The sequence below is a fragment of the Lipotes vexillifer genome, unplaced genomic scaffold (assembly GCF_000442215.2).
Source record: "Lipotes vexillifer unplaced genomic scaffold, Lipotes_vexillifer_v1.1 scaffold229, whole genome shotgun sequence".
NCBI classification, from domain to species: domain Eukaryota; kingdom Metazoa; phylum Chordata; class Mammalia; order Artiodactyla; family Lipotidae; genus Lipotes; species Lipotes vexillifer.
The window spans coordinates 792,011-810,512 of NW_006771155.1; the positions used below are offsets into that span (position 1 = coordinate 792,011).

Below are 18,502 nucleotides of genomic sequence, written 5' to 3' on the forward strand. Positions count from 1 at the left end.
GAAAGAGAGAATAGAAAATCCTCAACCCAGCAACACCAAGAAGTTATACACAAGGCAAATGATCCTGGAGGGACCAGGATGGACCAGATTGAAACGATTTCACGATGACGTGGGCACCCCCGAGGCAGGCCTGATTGAAGACTAATTAGAAATCACTGGATCCAATGATGTCCAAATGAAATGAAACTTATACAACGACCTAAGGCGCCTCCCGATGATTTTATATAAACTCACTGGATTTACATGAGAGGCAGTGCAGAAGGGCAGGCAGACCCGAGAGAATATGCCACCGACCTCCTCATCTGGAGAATGAGGGGTTTAGATGGGTGGTTCCACATGTTTTCAACTGTATAACTCTCGGGCCCTGAAAACAGAGCCCAGGAGAATTAAGTCTCCAATGAAAAAAGATCCAGCATCTCACTGTGAGGTTTATACTGTGCATCCGCGTGCGATCACTAGAGAAATTGATCCTCGGCAGAATCAGAGCTGGAAGGCATTTGAGAAAATCAACTGCAACTCTCTTGTTTTTCAAGATTGAAAAGGAAATCTGAGCTGAAGGGACTTGTTTTTGGTGAAAACTTGGAATCTAGCTCTTCCGCCTCTGTGATGCTGTATGACTCTCCGGCCGAGGTCCCGCCACAATCCCGGTGCCCTCATCCAATTCCCTAAGCTTCCCAAGTGGGCTCGTGTCCTCAGTGTCAGGATTCAGGAAGATGTTACAGAGCTGAGCTCACTAGAAAATTACTGTGTCCTTTAGGTGAGGTCAAGTAGAACAAGAGAGGAAGAAATCTACTCGCCCCAGGAGAGCATCATATCACACATGTAGCTCTCTTAACAAAAACCACAGTGCATTCAGACTTAAGGGCCAAAATTACTACTGCAAAAGGACGGACGGCTCAGTGTTGCAAAACCTTAGCTTCCATTCCCTGCGAAACATAAGCTGCCCTGGTGCTCATGACAGCCGCCCGGAACCTTTCCAAGTGACTGGAGATCATCTGACAGGCATCACGTTATTTTTCAGTGTTGAAGTCATTACGGATATTAGATGATTCACTCAGCCTTTCGAAAACTAGGCTCTCCTGTTGAATTGTTCCTCTGCATTTGATTAGGTCGAATCGCTGGGATGGGGCGAACACCTGACATTGTTAGCACAGTGTTGCAAATGTCAGCTCTTTGCTTGCAGGAAGATGAGGCAAGGATGCTCTTTCTCCAGTGACAGTCATAACAGAATGAGTTAATTTCAGGTATATAGTTAGGCATACCTACTAAGTACGCCTTTCTCTTTGCCCCGTCTATGCCTTTGCATAAGCTAAGAGGTTCCGCACGTGTTGTACAATGGAAACGTTATGAAATGTGCCTAGTGGTTTGAACTGATGCTGACTTGTATACCACCCGATGATGCTTTTCCCTGAATCCCAATTTAGGGAGCATGTTATTCATGTCTTCCTGGATAAGATGGAGAGGATCTGGCTCAGTTTTTCATTATTCCTATAGGATGCCTTAAGCCAAATCAAATAAGTTTCCCTTTTGGTGGTCAATTCCCATATGCTTCTACCTTTCTAGTCTTTTATGGGGCTTATAAAGGCCACATTCAAGGGACAGTCCCCTTGAGAGCCTCTCTGAAATTGAGGATACCTAATGGCCTGTCAGTGTTGACAGGACTCTGGGATGGCAAAGTTCATGAACTGAATTTTATGGTTTGTCCACTGGGTTTTTTATTTAAAGGAAGAGTGGAAACACGTAAAAAGTTGAGCTGCGCCATTGCCCAGATATTCGGCTGCCCCCTCACATAGCCTGAGTCAGGTTTGAAATTTACCTGTGTTTGGACACAAGGGCTCAAAATCCCAAATTGAGGACTTTGTCATTTACTAGTCCTGATTTTGGTTAACTGAAATCTAAAAGCATCTGCGTTTGTCCCGAGACACAGAATCCTAAAACATTTGGCTATATCTTCAGGACACGTTAAAGAAATTTACTGTGCGTTAAGAGGCACCTTCAACTCTTTTCACAGTTCTGTATCTACTTTATTAGGCTCAGATGGTTCTCCTTGTACTGAGAGATGCGAGATGTTCCCCTTTCTGATTTCATACTTGCGTTGGCATACCTTGGCAAACCTTAGTATTCACTTGGGAAAAATTGCTTCCTTTAAAAAAGAGCTTCTTTTCTTCACTAGCATGCTTTAGTTTAAAAATTATTGATTTATTTGGGCAGTGACCCTTGGGAACATTTCTTGAACTCTAAATTTAGATGTAATCTTAGACAGCTGGGTCGAGTTGAGTGGCATGCGGGGGCAGCGGGTGCGGACACACGTGTGTAGGTATGGGGTACGCGCTGTGCAACCAACCAGTACCTCACTCCCCAGGGCTGAGGTGGAAATTTTTCCTTTTCCACATCCTGGAGAACCTCCAATTATATTTACTCTGGGCACATGCTTCTGTTTTTCAGTCTCGCAATGAGTGAGGTGAATTGTAGGTAGGGCCTCGGGAAGCAAAGATGACGATGATAGGAGGCCAATCCACATTCGATAGATTAGGCAGGGTTCCCTGCAGGCCGGGTGGAAGACTCTCTCTGTAGAATTTTCTGATGTCTTCAGTTAAGTAAGTTGTAGTATTGATACGAAAGTTATGGCAGGAGCCTGATGGACCTATTATACATTTTGCAGTTGGTTAATATCTCCTGTTCACTTAGTCACGGTGTTTTCTACTCTTGGGATTCAGAAGAGTGATTCCAAAGTCCTGTCTCTGTATAAAACTCAGGGAGTGAAGTTTACAATCTCTTCTTTTTCTTTACACTGTGGTTTTTATTTTTTTACCAAGTAAAAATGTCAACACTTCCACGTTGTAAGGCAAAGATGATGGAGAGATTGTTTTCCGAAAACAAAAACTGTCCATGTTTTAAAGAACACACTTCGTATTTAACTTGTTTTTTTTTAAACTGAGGTATAGTTGGCTTACTACGTTGCGTTAATTTCTGCTGTACAGCAGAATGATTCCGTTATACATATACACACACACACACACACACACACACACACACACACACACACATATATATATATATATATATATATATATATATATATATATTCTCTTTTATATTCTTTTCCACTATGGTTGATCTCAGGACACTGAATACAAAAATCATCTGTATTATATGAAACTCTTAATTGAACTTGATGTTTCGGAATATGCCTAACATCTGGCTACAAAAATGAAATGTTATTTTCCAAACATGCTGATTTACTCTTCAGAATGCATGTGCCAGGTCTCGTTATATGGCCGAAATGGCGAGAAGGCTACATTTCGGTTAAAGGGAATGGAAAACCCCTCCCGGTTGACGGAAGTGGGGTTGACAGTCTGGGGCTGGAGCTGCTACTTAGTCACAATGTGAACTGGCGTTTTCCCATCTCTGGAGCCTCGTTGACAGCCCTCAGGACTCTCCGGGACAGTTTTGAAGACACAGAGGAAGAGTCTAAGGTTTGTATCATAATCCCTGCAACTCCACCCATTGGAGAAAGGGCACAGATAAGCCCCCTTTCGCCTGGGCCTTCAGGGAATATCTACTCAGCAACCAGCAAGAGAAGACATCAACCTCACACCGTACCTAAAGGATTTCGATGCTTCCTTTCAAACATACCATTTGACTTAATTTGGGGCAACTTAGAATTACTGCTAGTTGTAAGTACATGGTTTTGGAAATCAGTACACCTTCTAAAATTATTTCTTATTGCGCTCAGATTTTGCTCACTCAACAAGTCCTCTAGTTTTTACTAAGAAGCCCGGGATTGTCTCTAAAAGCTGCCAGCATCCAGGAACAAGGCATGATCGTCAGCAACAAGGGGGGTCCTGCTCTTGAGGCAGTCAGAGTGCAACTGCGTTGTTCCTTGACTTCTCCACGGATGCATGCTTCTCTGTCTTTGACCTCTCCCCACTTCCAGCTTCCTAGAAATACACAAAAGCTCCACTGGCCAACCCTTATCATGTTGCTCTGGCTCTCTCAATTGCACCTCTTAGCAAACTAAGACTCTGATCGTGGGTTTTCATCCAATTCGACCAGTTCGTCTCCTGTGTATATAGAACTCCAAGTTCAACACGGAATGGCAGAGTTGCCAGATTGAGCAAATACAAATTCAGTTAATGAATTTCAGCTAGACAACGAAAAATTTTTCAAGTATGTCTCGTACAATATTGACTTATACTAAAAGTATTACTCATTGTTTATCTGAAATTCACATGTATGTTGGTGTCTTCTTCAGCACTTTGGAAAGAAAACAGTACTCACTCTTCCTACAAGCGTGGCTGTAGGTGGATGCTCATCCCTTTACTGCCCATGACACTGCCGGGGACCATGGTGGCGGGCAGGGCTAGAAAGTCGAATCCGCTCATCACTTTGATCATCTAAGCAGTGAACACACTGACACCGTTTCTTTTCTTTCAAAGCCAGAAAGAGAGTTGCCCCAATTGTTCCTAACTCCAGGTGGCCATACTCATTTCTGATCCCTTTGAACACCTCAAGGGTTAACCTAGAGATTCAGTCTATGGAAACTCACACAACTAGGTAAAGACGGAGGAAAGCATGAAATGCAGTATGTACTGTTCAGCACTTACTACCTACTTACCAGATGACGGAGGTGTAGATTTTCTGGAACTGGGTACTATGTCACCCAAACTGGATGATGAATTTCCTCCTGATTTACTGGAGTAAAAGCAAAAATTTATATTACAACTGACACTTATTTCGGAGATTAAAACATTTGTAATGCTCAATAAACATGATTTACTCATTATGTTTTTACTGAACTTTAAATCTGTCTTGCCTCCAAGGAGGTAAAGAGTGATTTCCCAGTGGAGACTCCTAGAGTGCTCGACATAGCCGTGTCAAGGTCTCTGTTGCTAATTCAAGGATTAATTTGAAAAGGCCCTGAGAGAGTGGAAGAAAACTTGGGTACTTGCTGCAGTCCTCAAGTTCTCTGCCGGGATCCCAGACAGATAAGAGCAAAGATTTCCTCTGCTTCTTATTTTCAAGACTCTCGGAAGCAGGGCGCAAACCTGCAGGCTAACAGCCAAACTGCTTGTTTAATTCTTGTTGGGTTTCTGCTCCTTTGTCTTAGCTGGCTTCTTTTTTAGTGTACCAAGATGGAAAGTATTCAAGTTTTTACAAGCAACCTATTAAAAAATCCTCAACAACACAGCTATGCTAAAACCTGCCAACCTTTAAAAGACACACGAGGGAACACGAGAAAGTGTTCTACGATTTAACCCTCAGGGTGTATCTGGAACATTCCTCAAGCATGGCTAAACGTGGAGAATTCAGCTTGGTTCATGTAGGAACCATCTGAACAGCGTATACTTCAGAACTACCAAATTCTACCATTAATCCAAGACACGCTTCAGTGTCTTAGAAACTTTGGGGTTCATATTAGAACGGTGGCATTTATGTTTTTACCAGTGGCCAGCATGCTAAATAATACACCACACGGCCCCTTCACAGAGGTGGATAGAAAGGAACATTTTAAAAGAGTGACACGGAATTTCAGCAAGACAGTCTCATGGCCAAATGTTTATTGTCATAGCCAAGCCAGGGTCTAGTGGAAGGAATCTGCTACAGTGTCTATGCATCCAAGGGTGATACTTAATATTTTGTAAATATTTACATGTATTTACTATTTCATGAATATTAGTATGGAAAAATAAGTTCCACTAAAATACCAGTGACAGGCTGAATTTCATTGCTACCATTCTGGCATTTTAATGTGTAAAAAAGACAAACATCAAAAGCTTTAAGCAAGAACCAGGAGGCCTCTGTATCTTTTTAAGGGTCTTAAAAGATATCCCAGCACGTTTAATAAGGATACCAGATGATATGTAAAAGTAATAAAAAGTGGTATTTAGAGAAGCCATTTCTGGCAGTTATACAAGAATACCCATTACCAAGACCAACGCATTTTCTTCCACAAGTTCTTTTTTTTTCTTTTTTTAAACTGCTAAGTCTAATTCCAGTTCAAACTTGGGTTTGTTTTACATTCTCTTCGAATTTCCGTAACAGTCAAAGTATTATTTGAATTGTGTAAAATTGTGACAAACATTGCAAAGAGTTAAAATGTTCAGAATGCAAATTTGACCTTCATGTTTAATTCTATAAAAATGCTATGTTCTTGAGCTGTTCTCCAATTCTACTGCCTTTGATTTCTGCTGATTTTTTTTATAACTTACACATCTGAGTTTTATAATACTGCTGAATTCTAGTTATGTCCTCAAAACGTTAAGTGTATTTAAAATGTTCGGAGACAAATGTAAAAACCTCTGAAAACAGGAAGAAGTATTTTCACCTACTTAGGCAAAAGCTTAGGTAAAGAGACAGGACAAAATAAAATCCAGAAAATCAAAGGAAAATGAATATGGTTATAGGAAACGTAAACGAGTTCCTTAGAACAGGTATGTACTCAAATACAGATAATTTATAGTTCTTTAAGGAAAAAATGCAATAGCAAAACAACACAGCTAATACAGTAAATAATAACAGATGGCAATAATAATAACGATTTGTTCTGTGCTTGCTTGGTCAGGCCCTGGTTGCACGATTCCGCAGCACACAGGCCTCTGAGGTCAAGCTACAGACAGACTTGATTTTGTTTACATCCTGATTCTACCTTCCTTGCTGTGCAACCTTGGTCAAGTTCCCTAAATTCTCTTAGCCTGTCTCCTCATCTGCGAAGAGGAGGCCCAAATACCTACCATTCCTGTAGGTTCTTATAAAGCTGAGCTGATCGCTAAAGGCTAGACCAGGGATCCCCAGCTGGGAGGCAAAGGAAACCCTGCCTTCTTAACAAGCTGGCAAAAAGGTCTCCCATCCTACTCCTTGAGTAGTTTTCCTTTCTCAGTTTGTATATGAAGAAGCAGAGAAAGATTTTATTAACTAGTATTAAGAAACCATTATCAATACAGAGAATAGAAAAAGCTACAATAAAGCCAATACAAGACCAGAAATCAAATAAATGGTATCAGGTCTTCAACGTCCTACAAGAAAAATGCCCAAGCTTTGTATATCTACCCGCATCTACTTTTATATGACTAAATGCATTCACAATCTGAGGGTCCCCAATAACCCAGGGATCAATAAAAGTCAAATATGGGCTAGAGGTCTTGAAAAAGGGAAGAATCCATCTGAACTAAAAGAGCCTGAGAGTTATAAAATACTAGTGAAAGAAGATGGATGTTCCAAACCACAAAGCATCTTCTATTTGACTTGTTTGTGGGCACTTGGAAAAATTCTTGCTGACACTGATATATGGTCATTGACAAAGGATTTTGCATGACTATGGAAAAAAATCAGATGTAAGCTTCAGAAAACAGAAGCCTAGCTATTCACATTAAAGAAAAGACCTGCTAGTAACACATCCTTTCACCGGGAGAAGCAAACCATGTTCTTGGACTTGTCTGCAGGGGGCTCAATTTAAAATTCACTCCATATTTGAGGAGCCCTTCTAATGATTCTAGTGAGGGGCAAACAGTCTCAAGAATCCTAGGAAAAGAATCATTTGGCCCCAGCCTATTACATAACTCATCTAATTGCTATCTGCAATGACAATTTACTGAGTTTCCCTTTTAGTGTTGAGCAGTGGGCAGAACTGAAAATTGAGTTTCTTAAGTGAAAATGAAATTAAAAGACCACGAGAGCCGCTCTTTGCTGAAATCTGAGATGGTCATTTCTGAAACGTCTTCTGGCCATGCCAGGCAGCTGTGGACACTGGGATTAGTCACCAGGATTGCTCGATGCCAGAGTATGTTCACCAAAAGATTAAACTTCAGAATTTCCTCTTCACTGAAGCCTGAATTTAATACTCTATGACCTTAGCTCTTTTCATTCATGATAATACTTAATTTGACTCTCTCCAGAAGGGGATGAAAATGAGAGGCTGGATGAAGTTTTTTAAATGCAGGATTTGTGATGCTCTCACCAGTCTGCTTTGTAACACATAATAAAGATTGTAGAATACAGCAACTGACAGTACACGAATGATAGTACAGTCTGAACTCTGACACAAACACTTGATATTTTTCTCCTACCTGGAGTAGAATTTCCCTTGCTTGGCTCTCTGTTCATGCTGTAGCCTCATATTTTCTAGCTTGACTGGGCTTGGAATGAATCCGATTTCACAGCCTTCTTTAACCAATCGCCCTATCCACCAGTCATTGTTAAATTTCTAAACGGAAAATCAGAATTGTCAAAATCAGTGCACAGAAGTTAAACAAATCTTCACATCCTTTTTCTTCCCCATTGACCATTTTCACTGAAGATAAGTATTATGGCAATTACAGCGAACTCAAATATCGCAAGTCAAGAAACCCTGTTCACGTGTTGAGTATGCTAAGAGCAAAGTATTTTCCGGGAGCTCAACAATCCATCTCCCGCTTGGCTCTGCCTTCACTTTCCTGGCCTTGAGACTTTCCTGAATTCCACTGCAGCTGCTGGCACCATGAGTAGGATAAACTCTTCTTGTTCAAAGATTAACAGGTCTTCCTGACAAGAGACTAGCAGGAACTAGGGAGTGTTACAGAGGTCTTCCTCTTACATAATCAGATTAATTAGAAGTATTAAGAGTGAGTGATAAATATTGACATCGACATGAAATATTTGATGTCAGAGCAAAGCAAAATTTACCTTTGTGCAAACAGGTGTATAATGACCACAGTCCGGCGTTCACAAATGACTTCTCCACTTATGTGGATGTTGGCGATTCCTCTCTTGTGCCTGGACTATCTATCCTAAATCTTTAGGATACGGTTTGATGTCTCTCAGCTGAATAGTACTTTTCAAGCCCGTTCTCGAACACTTCAAAGAAGAATATCCACTCTGTTTTTCTTTTCCTTCTATCTCTAAGCATCAGCCCTTGGGGATGAGAGCCTAGATTCATCTAACTTCCTGTTGTAAAGTGAGATTCTAGGCATGCCATACTTCAGAAATTATTTTCTGTCTTCCCTTCCTGGCCAAATAGAAATAACAGCTCTTTTGAAAAGTTAAAGAAACGGCAGGCTCTACAGTCTCTCGTCTCTTTTCATTGGCAGTTATCACCGCTTGCTCACAGCCTTTAGTGCCTGAGCAGTTAAACCGACATATGCTCCATCCTATATATGATAGTTTGCCTCTGCTAATCCCAAACTCCCATTCCTTCCCTCCCCTACTCCCTCTCCAAGAATATTACAAAGAATATATACGTGTGTATAACGGAATCACTTTGCTGTATGGAAGAAATTAACACAACGTCGCAAATCAACTATACCTCAATAAAAAAAAAAAAAATCCTTAGAACCGTAAAAAAGTTTTTCACAAATGCTCCCTAGGAGAGACCGTCCCCCAGATGGAAGTGCTCCAACTGTAAATTCCTGCAGGCTCAAGAAAACCTCAGACTCACACACCTAGAACAGGTAAGGGGAATTTCTGGCCATTTCATACAGTGTTCTGCAAAACAGGCATTTGATAAATGTTGACTCAAAATAAACCTTAATTAAGAGTGAATTTTTCCAATTTACAGATTGAGTCACTGTTAACAAAAAGTGGAGGCTTTTGGCATGGTGGAAAAGGGATGTTCCCTATATCTGTTTCTTGCCTTGTTGGCTGTGATTGCATCCATTCCCTTTTCCCCTGCAGAAATTTACCAACAAAGAAGGAGAATGGGCAAAAGTGGCCTGAGTTTAGACCCTGCTAGCAGAGAGGAGAGATCATGAATTCTAGATACTATTATTAAACCCCCCCCAGACGGTTAAATTTGGGACACGAGGGGAAAATGACACACGGTCAAGGTTAAACCTTAACACAGAAAGTACAGGCTAAGTATAAAAAAAGGATCATCTACCCCAGTGGTTCTCAATTTCTGGGTCACAGGGCCCAGGGGAGCCTTGAGGTTATTCCAAGAGGCCTGTGACTTTTTTCTTCTTTAAAAAGGTTATATTTATATTAGAAAAGCTTGAGAGGCACTGATTTCACGTGTATGTTATCCAACCGCAGCTACACGCCATGCTATTTCACAGCAATGAGAAGTAAGAAATGATGCTTCAAGGTAAAAAAATCATGTGGATAGAAATTCCAGTTATTCTCCTTACCTCCTTAACATGCAGAAAATCTTTTGCTTCGAATGAGATGGCCATGCCTGGCACTGGGACGTCGTCTTCATGGGCTGCACTGTAGCTGACATTTGTCCGGACTGCAAATGCAACGGGCTTTGTCTAAAATGGGAAAAGGAAGGGAGAAAAAAATTTAAAAAAAGAAAAAACAGCGTTCCCTCTCTTTCCCCCTCAAAGTACAAACATACACTGAATAACTGTCGTCACTGTTGTTGCTTTTCCCAACTTTGGTTCTTTGTCACAAAACAGCCTATTAGTATTTACAAACCTTCGAGCGCTCAGCTATATAGTACCCATTTCCGAACTAGAAAAAGGCCACTGGGCTCTTTGAAAGCATTACAAGTAATGAAGGTGAAGATGAACTACTGAAATATGAGTTTACAACATAATAGCTTGTAGCAAATGGAAATCAGGAAAAATACACAGGATTGCAAGGCCCAGTTCTTGCGTTTCAGTGAAAAAGACTTAGCCACTGCCATCTCCACCCCAAACATGTACTTTAATTAATAATAAATGGCATAATTCCAAAAGGTACAATGTTTTGGATGAAGAAAGAATATATCTTACGACTACAAACGCTGTATTCATGGCTGCCGAGCATCATGAAAGCAATGACCTTTTATTCTATTATTTTTCCTCCTTGAGTTCACTCAGCCACTAAAGATGATAACATTCATTAAGCTATCCTTCATTATTTGATGCTTTGCAAATATACAGATACATATTTGTCCTCTATCTAGGCAACACCTGTTTAATCACAAGGTGAAAAAAACAGGCAAACTCAGAAACGGTGAAAAGAGGTATTGCTCTAACTGGCATTGTGTTTCTTTTGCATTGTGGGCATGTGGATTTCTTCTGGCAGGTTCTTCCTATTCAAAGAGCTCTTCATTGGGACTGCTCATGAAGGACAAGAGGGAATTAGAACAGAAAGAACCCATCTTCACTTCCGAATCTTCAGAGTTAATCCATTCTAGCTGACTACTGTCTGGGTTGAGGACTGAGCTCATAAGACCCACGGAGTTACTCAGATCCATCCACAATATGCAGAGTGGGAAAGGAGGACCCAGTTCTAGACATGGGCACAGCAGACAGGAAGTGGGCTGAAGACATGAAATGCAATTCTTGGCATCCCTTACGATTTTTTATTAAAAATGTTAAGAGGGGCTGCTCCTCATATGGAAATACAAAACTTAAAAAAACAGAAATAAAAGTTGCCTGCAGTTCTACCACTGAAACACAATTCTTGATTGTGTGACAGTATTTCCATTTTTTCCTGAAATTAAAAGAAAAATTTTCATTCCCATAGGTATAATCATAATATTTTACCCAATTTTTACCCAATTCTTAACATAGTTTTTCAGGTGAATTAAATTTTTATTTATTTTTTTTAGGGCATCGTTCTCTATTTTTAACAAAAATAACTGAGGGCATATTTTGAAGAGAGGGCAGAGCCACTTATCACGCATCTGGTTTTAACAGATGATAGACTTTCAAAAATCTACCATTTAGAAAATTACCTCAAACATTCAACACTTTCTTTTGACGTCAGGGTTTAAAATTTTTTTCACTATGATAAATATTCTGCTTTGAAAAATCTCTGTATGAAAAGCCTCTTTCTATTTAGAATTCTTTCCTTGGGACACATTCCCAGAGGTAGCATGAGCAAGCCATGGGTTATCAAGACCTTTGAAAATTCAGTTCCAAACTACTGTCCAGATGGGCTGTACCATTTTAAACTGCAAGCAGCAGTATAGGTTGGTGCCTTTTTCCATAAGATGCAGTCTTCATCAGACTCAGTTTTACTACTAGAAATAGCATTTTCTTGAGTATATTGATCCATTATTCAAGAGAGTTTCTGATCCCAAAAATATAAATCCAAGACTTTTTCTATGACATGATCTCTCGTCTCTCTCAGGAACCTTTTAAAAAATTTTAAAAAGATACAGACTTTAAGTGTAGCCTATATATATATATGCATATATATGCATATATATATGTGTGTATATATATATATATATATATATATTTAAACCACTGGAAGACATAAATTTTACATGTACAACTCTACAGAGTATCCCATGAAAATCTCTTGTCTTTTATCCAAAGACCAACTTTTCAGACACTAGAGTAGGAAGAGGGAACAGTGAGAAAAAAAAAATAAAGGGGTGGTAAAGGTTAGCCTATAATAAGCTGGGCCACAGATAATGATTTTATGTTCTTAGATTAAGACTTCAGTTCAGAATGTGGAATTCCCTTCTTGGCTCACCTCCTACAATCAACCATGCTCCCCTTAGACAAGGAGCTTCATACAGGAATCGGCTTTACAGAGCATACGGGTAGGAGAGAAGAAAGCAGAACCCTGTCCCTCAATGTCTTTCCTTCAGGAACTATATTTCTAACTTAGAATGCAGAATAGACAGAGTGGAGGGAAGATAAGAAGGCTTATCAGCTTGAGAGAAAGAGGCAGGATGCTGACCAGAGGGGATCAATGGACGACGTCATTTTTGATTCACCGAACTCACTTCAGTTCCATCTAGCTTAAGCAGCACATCTATGATATGGAAGATATTATCTACATCAATTCCACTCATGTGGGTTCAAGAACAGAGGGTTTTAGATGAACCTGGATTTGAGTGTTGATTTATTTACAGGGAGTGTAGTCTGAACAAATTCCCTTAATCTCATGGAGTGTGTTTCCAAGGCTAGGCTACTGTTTGGTACAAAGAGTGAGCTCAGTACATGAGCATTTTCTCTAGACTAAAAGAACGACCATACATACATGAATGTTTCCCAATAGTCACTCATCTATGAAGGCTCAGCACCAGTGGTTTCCTTTGTGCTCTGCACTGTAACCCACCTCACACCAAACTAGTTAACACAGGTTAATGCCTGCCATGAGATGCATGCTAAACTACTCTTATATTCAATATATAGCCAAGAGTTCTCTCCAGCATGGACTTCCACATTCTCTCAGGTATGAGAAATGGTAAGGTTTCCCATATTCATTTTGCTTATAGGATCCTCTCTACTTGCTGTGTCCGATCTGTCTAGTTTTGATTTTCTTTGTTAGTCCTCAGACACAGAGGCTTCTTTTTCTTTGAAACCAACCTTAAGTCCCAAGGGAACATCCCTCATAGACTCGTTGAATTTTTAATCCCATGAAACTATTTTTCATCAAACGTATCCTGATTTAAGGTGACATCTGCGTTTTTGGCCAACTCAGTACACTCAAGGTCTTCATAGGACTTTTTCCTGCCGTCATTCAGGGCTCTCCCCTGTGGCTGCCCCACTGGCTCACTTTCGGTCTGGAAGCCTGCCGCACTGTTTTGGTTTTCCAGTATCACTTCTCTAATCAGGGCCCTGGGACCACTCCCCTCTCATGTCGTCCGTCATAACAATTTGTGACTCTCACGGATGCTCGGGGCATTTATTTTTTGAGGCCAGTGGCCATTTACTCTCTCTTTTTTTCTTTTTGCTCCCTTATTAAGATAAAGCAAAGTCCTGAGAAGCAAGAACAAATAAGAGCTCAGAAACCTTGGGTCCTTACAGAGGCCTCACGGGAACACCAGGTCAGGGTGGACCGTGGTGACTGACCAGAGCTCTAACACGTGCCGGGACCCAGAAGGTGTTCTGGGCACTGAGGGAAGAGAAGTTGGTCCAGACCCCAGGACTGGAAGTAACCGCGAGCTCCAAGCAGTGGGTCCTGCCCCAGGTCATAGGTCCCCCCCCCCCTTCAAGGGGTCCTTTTTCCACCCTTTAAAACTCCAGGGCTTCCCAGGTTTGTCTGAAAGGCCTGATCATGGCTGGAGGGGAAGAAAGGCAGAAACCGTTAATGTAAAGATGACTCGCAGCCCTAGGCAGGGTCCCATCAGGCCTGACTACAGTGAATGGTACTTAGATCCAAATTCAGATTCAGATTTAGATTCATCCGACTCCACAGAATCATTAGGGTCCCGAGGAGACAATGTGACCCCCTTAATTCCACTGTCTTTCTTTTCAGTCGACTCCCTTCATATCCTGGGAACTTTATTCTCAGGCCAGTGCTCTAGCCGGAGTCTATTTTGCTCTCTCCTTCTACCTGGGCTCCTGGCTAACTTGTCTTGTAGCCGCGGAGGACCGGATACGTGACGGAGAGGCACACAATCCTATCAGCCTTTGCTTCTCCCTCTCCTGTGCCAACGAAAAAGGGAACAGATTGTTTCTCTGCTTTTTCTGGTACCTCCCATCCAGTATACGCTACGTAGCCTCAGGGTGGTTGGTAAACCACCTACCTGTACTTGGTAGTCTACCATTTGACACAGAATTAAACGTTCACTGCCACTTAGCTTGTAGACTCAAGTGCCAATAAATACCAACTTATAGAAGAGAAGCATCTCGTTATCCGGACAGTCATGCAAAAGTGCTTTAAAAACTCTAAGGCTGTGTCATTTCACCCTGGTGTCTGCAGTCTGTTTTCAAGTAACATTTCAGAAGAAGGCAATGAGTGAGTGACACAGGTGTGTCATGGGACCACTGTGTCATGGAACAGCAGAGTGACGATGACCAAAGACATTCTCACTTTCCTCTTCCAGGTCCTTCTTTGTCTTGGACATGGCACGATTTATGATGAAATGATAAAAGCTACTACTTTGGATGCCTGTGAAGTGCCGTGCTGGGTATTATGCACAGATTTTTGCATTTAATTTAATCCCAGCAACAACCATTCCTCCCAGATGAGGAAACCGAGGTTCAGAAAAACTTCTCCAGGGCCACAAGCAATGGAGGTGATATTCAAATCCGACTATCTCATCTGAAAGCCTGAGTTCTTTCTGCAGTCCTCGCCTGCTTTTCATTCAAAGGGGTACATGGATGGCAATTCTTGAGCATTTAGATGTCTGTGTGAAATTTGTGAATACCGGAAAGTAATAATTTACAAAATTCTACAAATTGTTTGGTACCAAAAAAAGGTAAAAATGTAGGCCTAAGTCTGCCTTGTAGCCTAATTTAGTCCATTTTTTCAAATGTAAAACAGTCAACAAGGGCTTCCCTGGTGGCGCAGTGGTTGAGAGTCCGCCTGCCGATGCAGGGGATGCAGGTTCGTGCCCCAGTCAGGGAAGATCCCACATGCGGCGGAGTGGCTGGGCCCGTGAGCCATGGCCGCTGAGCCTGCGCGTCCGGAGCCTGTGCTCCGCAACGGGAGAGGCCGCAACAGTGAGAGGCCCGCGTACGGCAAAAAAAAAACAAACAAACAGTCAACGAGCAGTGTCACATGTTAGAACTCCAGGCATTCATTATAAAGGTCATGTATTGCTGTATATTTGCCCTTCATCTGGTTTGTGGTCCAGTAAATAATAACTATCAAATCATGATTTTTATTTAGTTAGATGTGACTTTTCTTTTTTCACGTCTCTTTTTCATAATACATAAAGCTCTCTTTCATTCAAAGAGGACTGAGATAGTAAAATACACGTGGTTTCATAGTTTCTAAAAGTGCCACCAAGGATGCTGCATTGGGAGAATTAAAGCCCTCAGCTACTACAGTCCTAAAAAGGTAAGAAAAAGTCACTCCAAGTTCCTTACGGTGAAATGTTTCGTGGGCTAACTTTAAGGGTTTTTAAGTAGCCTGAGAGTTATTTTGGGAACATTCCAAGTTAGCTTACTCAGTTTATGACTCTTGGTTTATGGTTCTCAAGATGGACTTCGTTTGATGGATGACTGAACTTACAAATACAGCAGGAGGCGGCCGAGGGTGCTAACCACTTGCTTTCCTCACTTCCCTCCTCCTTCCGACTCCAGCACCACTATAGTCTGGCCCAGCAATGTCCACTGAACCCTCCCAAACTCTCCTGATGTTTCTGCTCTGACTCAGGCCCTCTAGCCTCCATTCTGACCCTCAGCACACCGCCACTTGCTCTACTCTGCCTAGAGATGGACATCTGGGCTGGTCATTAAGAGACGTGCAGGGGGACCCATCTGGAAAGCTCGAGGGGATGCCTGTGGACAGCTCTGGGGCCACATGACTTGCTACTTCTCACAACCCAAAGAAGTTCCATCAGCACCACGGAGGCCCGGCCTATGGAAGCTCATAGGCTCCTGTCAGAGATACGTTTGAAGTTTACAGCAGGAACCAACTTTATCTTTATTTTCTCACAATCTTCTAGAATCACTGGACCTAAGGCTGTCAGAAAACAATAATTGTAAGTAGGAGATAATTAACTTAAAAAGTCTCTTTGGATCCAGCAATTCCACTTCTGGGCATATATCCAAAGGAAACAAAAACACTATGCTAAAGCAATATCTAGACCCCATGTTCACAGCAGCATCATTTACAATAGTCAAGACAGGGGAACACCCTAAGTGTCCACCAACAGATGAATGGATAAAGAAGATGTGAGATACACACACACACACACGAATATTATTCAGCCATGAGACAAAAGGGAATCCCGCCATTTGCAAAGGCATGGATGGGGCTTCCCTAGTGTCGCAGTGGTTGAGAGTCCGCCTGCCGATGCAGGGGATGCAGGTTCGTGCCCCAGTCCGGGAAGATCCCACGTGCCGCGGACAGGCTGGGCCCGTGAGCCGTGGCCGCTGAGCCTGCGCGTCCGGAGCCTGTGCTCCGCAACGGGAGAGGCCACAGCAGCGAGAGGCCCGCGTACCGCAAAAAAAAAAAAAAAAAAAAAAAAGCATGGATGGACTTTGAGAGGATCATGCTAAGTGAAATAAGAGACAGACAAACACTGTCTGATCTCACTTATATGTGGAATCTCAAAAGCGAAACAAAACAAAACCCCCAAATTTTTGGTCATGAAGTAAGATAAAATAAATTATCACAAATTCACGGCACTCGAGTGTTCTTCCTAAACAACGACTTAATGAGTGAAGAGGGAAGCTAATCATCTTAATGGATACAACAAATGTTTACCTTTCATTTATTAAAAATGTGCTAATGAATGATGGAATACTTACTGTTAAAAAGCAAAATGAAATTCACTCAAATAAGAATAAAAATAGAATTCTGATCATGATGAACAGCTACTTGAATTTTCATGCATCGATTTCTTCATTTCTTAATACAGATGCATTTTATTATGCTGAATAGCAAACTATGTTTTTCCATTTTCATTCGGAGGCCATTAATAGCTAATAAGATACAAGGAAAATCCATAATTTGGTTTAATGTCTACAATGGATTGTCTTAAATATTAACTACTCCCAACTTATAGTATTTTCTTAAAGAAACTGAAAGAAAAATGTAAAGAATTTAAATGACCCAGGTTCCTATTATAAGAGACTACAGAAAAGAGAGCTTAAAAATCTAATGAGATTTTGATCCATATTCTTGTACATAATAATTTCCTATAAAACTTGCTATGCTTTTCTATGATTTTTTTTTTTTTTTTTTTGCGGTAGGTACGCAGACCTCTCACTGTTGTGGCCTCTCCCGCTGTGGAGCACAGGCTCTGGACGCGCAGGCTCAGCGGCCACGGCTCACAGGCCCAGCCGCTCCGCGGCACGTGGGATCTTCCCTGACTGGGGCACGGACCCATGTCCCCTGCATCGGCAGGCGGACTCTCAACCACTGCGCCACCAGGGAAGCCTGTTTTCTATGATTTTAAATGACTCAAATGGGAGTATAGCCATTGAGTCTTACAATGGAAATACTCAGAGAAAGAGAGGGTGAGGTACTTTCAGGAATAAGGTCAGAGCTATCTGCTTTATTTATTACATATTAATACTTGCCAATCATTGAACTTTTTGAAAATCTCTGCTTAATTTATTATAAAGTATCAAGGGTAGTCTGAGAATTCTTCAATAGTAAACCAAAGAAAACCACAGTGATAAAAAGAATGTAACAACCAATTACGTATCCTGCTCACTGAACACTGAATCAGACTGAATAAGCAAATAATCACAGATTTGTCATAAGACAAAGTTTATATAGGCAGTTAACTGATTTGAGAAATTCAAATTTCTTGTCTAGAATGGATTCACTTAATGAATATTTATTAAGTACATGCTTACTATCTCAAGTTCTTATGCTCACATAGCTTAACTTATATTCTAGTAGAGGAGATATAAGTAAGATAATTGATAATTTCAAATAATGAATAAAGTGAAACAAAGTTTTGTGAGAGGAACCACAAGTGAAGGATGGATTGGCAATGTGAAATGGGGTGTTTAAGGAAAGCCTCTTTTGAGTTCTCAACGATCTCTTCATCCATCCATCCATCCATCCATCCATCCATCATTTACGTTTCAGGTTCTGTTTTGGACAGTTGGGCTATATCAGTGACCAAAAAGAAACTAAAATTCCCTTCCCTCTGAGAGCTTAATTCTAGACGGGAGAGACATATCATAAGTAATAGACATAATAAACAAGGTATATAACATGTTAGGAG

The 18,502-nt window shown here is 41.2% G+C and overlaps 1 protein-coding gene across 10 annotated transcripts in view; it reads right to left on the reverse strand.

The window, feature by feature from the left end:
- Positions 1–18,502, reverse strand: part of CACNB2 (calcium voltage-gated channel auxiliary subunit beta 2) — a 422,908-nt gene that overhangs the window by 42,301 nt on the left and 362,105 nt on the right. For all 10 annotated transcript variants that reach the window (XM_007446560.1, XM_007446562.1, XM_007446563.1 and 7 more), the window contains 3 exons: positions 10,101–10,223; positions 8,067–8,203; positions 4,619–4,695 (listed from right to left, as the gene is read on the reverse strand). In XM_007446560.1, the coding sequence (XP_007446622.1) occupies positions 4,619–4,695; positions 8,067–8,203; positions 10,101–10,223 (337 nt within the window). The remainder of the gene's footprint in view (positions 1–4,618; positions 4,696–8,066; positions 8,204–10,100; positions 10,224–18,502) is intronic.